The sequence below is a fragment of the Arvicanthis niloticus genome, chromosome X (assembly GCF_011762505.2).
Source record: "Arvicanthis niloticus isolate mArvNil1 chromosome X, mArvNil1.pat.X, whole genome shotgun sequence".
Taxonomy (NCBI): domain Eukaryota; kingdom Metazoa; phylum Chordata; class Mammalia; order Rodentia; family Muridae; genus Arvicanthis; species Arvicanthis niloticus.
This window is the reverse complement of record NC_047679.1, coordinates 6,686,830-6,695,274: the sequence shown is the minus strand read 5'-3', so window position 1 is coordinate 6,695,274 and position 8,445 is coordinate 6,686,830. Positions and strand designations below refer to the sequence as shown.

The 8,445-nt window shown below is 45.0% G+C and overlaps 1 protein-coding gene across 14 annotated transcripts in view; it reads right to left on the bottom strand.

Moving 5' to 3' along the window:
- Positions 1-1,627: 1,627 nt before the first annotated feature.
- Positions 1,628-8,445, bottom strand: part of Cask (calcium/calmodulin dependent serine protein kinase) — a 340,810-nt gene continuing 333,992 nt past the window's right edge. For all 14 annotated transcript variants that reach the window (XM_076918412.1, XM_076918411.1, XM_076918414.1 and 11 more), the window contains one exon: positions 1,628-6,982. In XM_076918412.1, coding sequence (XP_076774527.1) covers positions 6,806-6,982 — 177 coding nt within the window. In that variant the 3' untranslated portion in view covers positions 1,628-6,805. The remainder of the gene's footprint in view (positions 6,983-8,445) is intronic.

Here is an 8,445-nt window from a genome sequence, read left to right as displayed (position 1 = left end):
ATTCAAAGTTATTTTAGGAGAAATTCTGTGAAAACTGTTAATTTGTGGTGAGCCTGCCTTGTGCAATCTCTGCTTCTCCACCTCCAGCCTCAGTTTACCCCCTCACAATCAGAAGCCACTTGGGAGGTCTCAGCAGGCCGTTTTTTTTTTTTTTTCTCCATCAGAATTGACTCAGCTCCTCTGGCAGTGAGTAGCTCTGAGGAGGGGCCACAGCTTCACTGATGAAGCCCCCTTCAGTAGTCTTCCCAGCCTATATACTCTAGTCAGTCTAGTCCCTCCCTGACACCACATGCAATTAAGGTGGTTGCATACAATAGGTGGTAGAGTGGCTGATATTTAGATGAGATGTTGTGACCTTCTCCATGCACCTCATGGGTGCAAAGTCAACAAGCCCAGCTAATGTGATTGTTTTCTAAGAGGGAACAGCTGAACTCCCCAAGATGGTGGCTGCTTGGCTTGGAGGAGAGCCACTCACAACAGTGTGTGTGTGTACATGAGTGGAAGCCAAAGGTCAACCTCATGCTTCTCAGTAACTGCTTATTTTCTCTTTTGAAATAGGGTCTCTCACTGAGGCTTGAGGTGTTCCAATTCAGCTAGGTTGGGAGGCCAGCTGAGCCCCAGAATTCATGTCTCTGCTTCTCCAGTACTGGGATTACAAGGCTTTGTCACCATGCCTGGCTTTTTCTATGGGTGCTGGGGATCAGACCCAGGTTTTCAAGCTTGCTGCCACGAGCTTGTCTAGACTCCTATTGTGATAAGTTTGCATAAAGCATTGGCTTCTTCTTCTTCTTCTTTTTTTTTTTTTTTTTTTTTTGGTTTTTCAAGACAGGGTTTCTCTGTGTAGCCCTGGCTGTCCTGGAGCTCACTCTGTAGACCAGGCTGGCCTCGAACTCAGAAATCCACCTGCCTCTGCCTCCCAAGTGCTGGGATTAAAGGCGTGCACCACCACCGCCCAGCAAGCATTGGCTTCTAATCACCAGTATTTAGGGTTCCTTATTGTGAAGCTTCAAGTGAGCAAGTAAAATGCCCTGGGGCTCTGCTCCTTTCTGGGGTGTATGCAACACAGGCAAGTGGGAGTCTTTACAACTACTTTCTTGAGTAAAGCAAAAGGCCAGAGCAGGGAGTTGTCAACGAGGTGAGCAGGGGCACCCCAAAAGCCACGTCCCATACTGTAGCTTGAAGCCAAACTGAACCACAAAATTGCACCTGTATCAAGCCAAGTAAGAAGTCTGGAGCACTTCCTCCCACAGCTTTTTGTGCAAACGTCATATAACCAACCACATTTGCTGAGCTGTGGCGCCTACATCACTAAAATCAATTTAGACTTCTATTTCTAGCCGATGTCACAACTTGTGTTTGTCTCCCTTTTTATAAAGTTCAGAAGCTATTTGAAGTGTGCATTCAAATGCAAATTGAAGTCTGTGATAGCCAGGATGGACATCAGGAGCCTGGGACATGCTCTTCCCAGACAGGGTAGAAGCCAGCCCTTTGGTACAGACCTTTTCTGGGGCAGGCCTGCAAAGCTTAGTCATGCAGAGGGCTTAAATCTGGCCGTCCCTCCTCTTCTATGCCATGAAAGGGTGTTTGTTCCCAAGCTCTTGGCCTGGAATCTGAGGAGACACGTGCCTTTTCATGTTTTATACATTTTATTCATACATTTCTCCAACTTTGAAATGACAAAAGCCCAAGTCTATGGTTTCCCATTACACAGCATCCTACAAGTATGTATATTCTACAAAGAATACTATGCAGTTTCTCTTCTTCCCCTGTCACACAAGATAACTGATTAGGGTTTTTGACTTGTACTGTGCTGGCAGTGCCACCAGCCTCGTGGTTGTTCAGGTGACAGGGCAAAGGGGTTGGGATGGGAGGGCGTGTGCTAAGGCATGTAAACAGATACACACAGAGAGAAAGAAAAGCAGGACATTTACAAAGAATCCGAACCTTTCCAACCCCTTCAGCCCCTCTTGCAAGCTAAGGCTTTGCTGTACCCTGCGAATACTTACAATCGGATACGGTGAAATATACAACAACCATTAACATCTCTCTCTTTTTATCACTGAGACAATACTTCAAAACCTTTTATAAAAAGGCAATAATACATACAGAAAGAAAGAACACATTGGCAAAGCTTTATGCAAAACCACCCCAGAACTGAGTCTGAATGGCAATGCACCTACACTGCACTGGAACACAATGCTGTGGTCTCAGCACCACCTGCCTGCAGAGGACATCCCAGGCGACATCAAAGACTGGAAATCAACCCCTACCCCCCAATTCTTGGTCTCTGCCAAATGAAAAATAAAGGCAAGGCCACTTTCTGTGGAGGAATGCCTACTTTTATTCCCAAGCACAAGTCTCTCTGCTGAGATTCTCTCCTGGGTCCAGAAAGACATCCCTGGACCTTACTCAGTCATGTGCTATAGAGAATGGATTGGACTCTAAGCAGTAGCCAAGTGCCAAGTTTTTGCCCATACACAGAGCTGGAGTTATGCTTGGGGCCAGCAATGAGGTCTCCCGTGTGGCTGCAAACATCTCCTTCCATTTTCTTTTGCTTGGTCCATTTGCACAAGTTCATTCAAGGGAGTTAATGGAGGGTCAGGTGACATAGTGGGAAGTCAGGGTGTTCTCTCCCATCCCTCTAACAGCTAAGACTTGAGGATGCCTGTCCCAGAGATGGTGCTGTTCTTTTCCTATAGCTGCTGCTGCTGTGGCCTGAGGGCACCAACAGAAGTACAGATGGGAAGGCTGGAGGCTCTTCCTCTTCCCCTCCTTCCAGATGGATGTGAGAGTTGGACTTCAGTCTGTAAGCTGGGCAACCCAAGACTTCCCACAAGTTTAAGGCAAACTTGGATGTGTGCAGTGCCCAGGCACAGCCAACTACACATGAGGCCTCCCAAGTACATGGTCCCTTAGCCAGTGGTGCCACACAGAGAGGGGGACCCCATTTCTAAAGGGGGTCTGAAAAGGGCAAGTGCCCCCAAATAAAAACAGCAGTGAGAAGAGCATGCAGCCCCTCTGAAAGCCATAGGAAGAAACAAGGCATCAAGAAAGATGCATGCAGGGACTTCAGTGTGCCTCAGCAGCCATAGCTCTGTGAAGAGAACAGATGGAGCAGGCTGTGCTCAGGGCTGACAAACAGCCACCACTATCTAACCACCAGAATGCTGACCTGAAACAAGAAGCGATGAGGGTGGCCAGGGCTCGGTTTTGGAATGCTTAGCATTGTGCCCTCTATTCTTTATTATGAATTCACTAACCAAGCCCGAAGAATTCACTAACCAAGCCTGAAGAATTCACTAACCAAGCCTGAAGAATTCACTAACCAAGCCCGAAGAATTCACTAACCAAGCCTGAAGAATTCACTAACCAAGCCGTTTGCTCCATAGTGTTTGTGACAAGCTAAGCTTATTTTTGCCCTGTTGTAAGAAACTGACCTGAGATGCTAAAGGAACATCCCATCAGTGGGAGACAAGAGAATGCTTTGGGTTGCCTCACTCTTAAGTGGCAGTTTCCATTCTGGGTAGCTCCTTGTTTCCTGTTTAGTTGATGGAACTTTTTTGCAAAGAACAAACTGGTAACCTTAATGAAGAGACACCTGATTGGAAAACAAAACTACGAGACAGAAAAGCTTGAAAAGGTAACAGTAGCTTCAAAGAAACGCTTGGCCTGCCCGCCTGCCTGCCTGCCTGCTCCAGGCCTTGGATACAGGAGAGGACTACTTTCTGGCACTCTTCCTTTGCTGGGGCAACTCTGCAGCTTCACACATTCTGCCACCAATAGCCGGAGACTCTGCCTTCTGAATGCAAATAGCAAGAAGTAGGTCAACTCTTTTTTTTTGCCTTTCTGAGCAGATATTTTAAGCCATCTCACCTGATGGGGTGCATCTAAAGAAGTTCTAATGTTATCTCGACACTGGGAAGCTTCCAGATGAATTAAACTGAGTGACACCTTCCTTTTCAGTGTTCAGATAGGAATACGCTGCATGTGAGAAGTAATTACTGCTTTATGATTAGAAAATCAGCTCACTCCATCTTTTAAACAAAGAACTTAGGAGATCCAGATATTCCCTCTCCTGTTGTGGGGAGTAGGGCTGGGGTGACAGAAAGGACCGGCAATCGGGCTTTCCAACACTTCAACTGACTACTGATTTAGCAACCTCTGGTCATTTGCTCTAATCGGGGTGTGTGTGTGTGTGTGTGTGTGTGTGTGTGTGTGTGTTTGTGTGTGGTTTTGACTGATGAAATGAAAGCAGTAAAGAAGCTTTGATCAATTTCCTCTGATTGCTCGGGGTACAACTGACCTGATACTACTTCGACTTCAGAGATGGTTTCTCTTCTAGGTCATAAGCACACTGCTTTAGAGCTGTGTATTGGTGGAAAAGATCAGGTGACCTGCTGGGACAGCCACTGTGTACTAGGTACAGGGTTTCACCACCTGCATAAAGGCAGGAGGGATGCCTGCTTATGCTCTTCTCTTAGTCCTCAGAAGGCCAGTGAGGAGAGCAGTCCCCCAGACCCCTGAGTCCTGGAGTACTTCTTTCAGTCTGTAGTCACCTGCACTTCAGCTGGCCTCACTTTACTCTGCTCATCCTACCTGTAGAGACACGGTAGATGGCTATAGACAGGTCTTGCCAGCATCTCTGGAGAGCTGCTCTCAAGAGCAAGTGGGAGCATAAGGGATTCTACCAGAGGGAGGAATGGTTCTCTTTCCCACATCTTAGTTATCGTCTTCTTTGTGCTTTACTGGAAGAGGTAGAGCAGGTACTGAGCCACTGAAAAGGGTGGCTTACGGTCAGTACTACTGCACTAATGGTGTCTGGCCTGGGAACTGATTAGGATCGAGGTCAGTACTACACAGCCCTAAGCAACTCCTGAAGTTTTCTCCCTCCACCTAGCAAGAGCCTACTGCTGAGCCTGTCTCTGGTGTGCTGTTAGGTCACCCTCACTTGCAGGACTGAACTCAAGTTATTCTCACAGTATCTTGTTGGTAAGTTGTGACCCATCTGGGCACTGACAAAGAATGGTCTACAAACAGAAACCAAATAGTATAATAGTTGTAATAATAGTTGGGAAGGGTGGGATGCTGAAAACAGGAGAGGAGTATGAACACAAAAATGCCTTCTCTGTTCAGTGCCTAAGAGGAGCTGTTCAGTCCAGAACTCATTCTGCCAAGGCACACAGTGATGGAGGCCAGCTAACCTGCAAGAAATGAAAGTGATGGTGTGTTTCCAAGGACCAGAGTCATGTCATGGCCTTGTCCTCGCACACATGAAGGGGAAACACTCTAGTGACTTCTGGCAAAGAGTCTGAGAACCCCAGCCTGAACCTCCTCTAGTGATTCTGACAGCATGGTGGGGGGATGAGATGGTGAATGTTTCAAGGACAGGTGACTCCCCTGTGCCAAGGGATAGAGCAAGAGGAAGGAGAGACCACAGGTGGCCTTGCGAGTCAGACGTGGTCCAAGCTGTGCACTGGCAGGCTGCTTTGTTGCCCTGCCAACTGATACTCATTCCTGGGCCTTTGATGGGTCAGTGAGCATCTAACAAATTTTAAAACTGAAAGGATTACCAGCTTGGAGACCTGAACAAATCTATAATGAAATGAAGGACCCAAAGGCATTTAATTATTGAACACATACAATGAAGTATATTTAAAAAAATGGTCAAACTGTCCTGTTAGTTATCATTTTTAAAGGAATTTACAGGGCTGTTATAGATTATTCTTTTGGAATAATTCAGTTTGTAGCAAATGCCTAAACTGGTTTCTTCATTGCACAGTATATTCTCTTTAAATGGGTGCTTAAAACAATTACATACAGATTAAAAATCCGCATTTCTTTGCTTAATTAAAACGTTAATACTCTTAGACAACACAGATCTGAAATGGCGAAACCAGCAATACCCCCTCCCACCCTACAACAAATTAAATTGAGACAAAATTACAAACACATTTCACTACATGATTATTATTAATAAAAATCAGTTTCTTTTTTTTCTGTTTTATAAAGTTGCCCGAAATGCAAGGGATGTGCATAGGTTTACAACTTAGTCATAATAGCAATTTATTCTTATTCCCCTGGGTGTGCCCCGTGAACGGAATGTACGTTGTAATTACAGATTGTTTTGTCCAACACAGACACACCGACAGCATAAACGCTCGCGACTGTCCACATGCATTAAGAGTCAAGACCCAACTTCAAATTTCTAAAAGGTTTACAGGGTGCTTCAAAGAGACAGTATCACAGTATCTGGATGTTACATAAAGGACTTAAAAAAAAGAGAGAGAAAAAAGGCCTTTAAAAATTTATGACTGTTTTGTAATCACTAGACTAATCATTTCAAATAAATAAAGGAAAGAAAGGTATTCCAATCCATAAAATCAGACTCTAAAAAGAATGTAGTGTTCCACCCCCAGTCAAGGTAACAGAATCATTGTTTATTATTATTAAAATAGATTATAGAAAGCAGCATCTATTTTGTGCAGTTTTTAGGGGCCTTGGAAATAAAAAGCTATGATTTCCAAAAATATAACATTCCAAAGGATTGAATAATACATACATTTAAAGATACATTTTATTAAAGTTTAGGAGAACTGATTAAAAAAGATACTGTCTCTTTAAATTAGTGTGTAATTGATTTTCTCCTCCTATCTATTCGGACATGACAATAATTATAAATGTAGGTCACACTACAACTAGGTAGTCTCTAGGGACCATGACCTGCTGACACAAGGCCGATAACAAAGAGGCTTTTTCCATGTAGGAGGTGGCTCCCAGTTTTATACTCAGATAGCCACGGAGAAGCCTAATAGACCCAGGAGACAGGGACCCACTGTGGGGCTGTGCACACAAGCTCGACGGCTTCCTCCAGATGTCTGATTGTCTCATCAATTTCGTTGTTGATAATTGTGAGATCGAAGTAGTGTGCGTATGTTCTCTGCAAGACATCAGACTCCTTCTGCAGGCGCTGAAGAGATTCATCCTGCATAGGGTGGCATGGGAGAGGCGGAGGGATGGGAGAAGGGAAAAGCAAATGCAAGGTGGAAGTCAGTCTGTGTCTGTCTCCTTCTGCATTCCATCCCAGTGCTAGAACAGGTGAAAACTAAACAGTGGTGGGGATGAGGCCAAGATGGCTGTGTGGTAGAAATGATGGTCCCTGTCCTGTAATGGCAGGGTCACAGAACTCCCACTGGCAACTGTGACTGGTTGACATGCAATGGGGTCTCTGTGAAAAGTAGACAAAACCAACACTACAGCAGAGACAGAACCCCCACCCAGGCCTACTGGAGCCTATCAGAGCCCTCTCTGGGAGACCACACAAAGCTTGGGTTTCTAGTGGCTACAGTTCTTTCATCCTTCCTTTGAACCAGGGAGAGCCAGAGCTACCTCCTTTTTGGTGGGAGTGCTGGTGTGACTGATTTGCACTTTTAGTCTTCTTCCTTTGGACCGGAAAGCTCATTTGAGTCTCCCGTGTTTGTGCTAACAAGCCTTGTTTTTGGCTAATAAATTAAGTTGTATTTCCTTCCATCTACTTAAAAGGTTTAGTGTGTTCTAGGAATGTGATGGCTCATAAGGGCCCTCATTTGACGGCAGTTCATGCCAGAGGCAAAGCTTTCGGGATGCTATAAATAATGATGGAATAAGGCCACTTCCCACATACAATAGTAACTGGCAGCTGAAGAATGCCCCCCAAGTTGGTCCATACTAGAAATGGCCAGAAAAACATCAGGGTTTGTACATGTACTCATGTCTCTTAAGAGAACTACTCCAAAGCCTTGAACTCTAAGTAGGCTTGCTGTAGGATGACACCCCTGTATTCAGCTGGCCTCAGACTATCAAAATGTCCCCCGGCTGAATCAACACCAGGAGGGAACCTGGGGTCTCAAGCTTGTCCCATGAATATTGCTTTTCTTTTTGAGCCAGAGTTTCACTATGTAGCCCAGGCTAGCTGGGAATTTGGAATCCTCCTGTTTTAGCTTTCCACGTGTTAGATAGGTATGTGCCATCACACCCACCTTGAATACTTTTTTAGTGTTTAAAGAGTCACCAGAAAGGTCTGTTCCTCTGTTTTTATAGGTTAAATTCTTATGCTGATATTTACAAAGACCAAATTCAAATTTTAATTTTGTGAGTGAAACAAACTAGAAATTTCCTGCCCTACTTCCCCAAAACTAGGTAGTTGTAAACTACTGAAGACACACACACACACACACACACACACACACACACACACACACACACGCGCGCGCGCGCACGCACGCACACACCTGCTTCCCCTGCCCTTGAGAAGAGACAGGGACAGAGTCTTAGTGTAGCCTAGAGTAGCCTTAGTCTATATTCATATATGTATACATCTATAACTTTATGTTTATTAGATTACTACCCCTCTCCTCAACCAGGGCATAAAAATGTGTGTTCTGCTATTGCTGTGCCCCAGAAATAAGC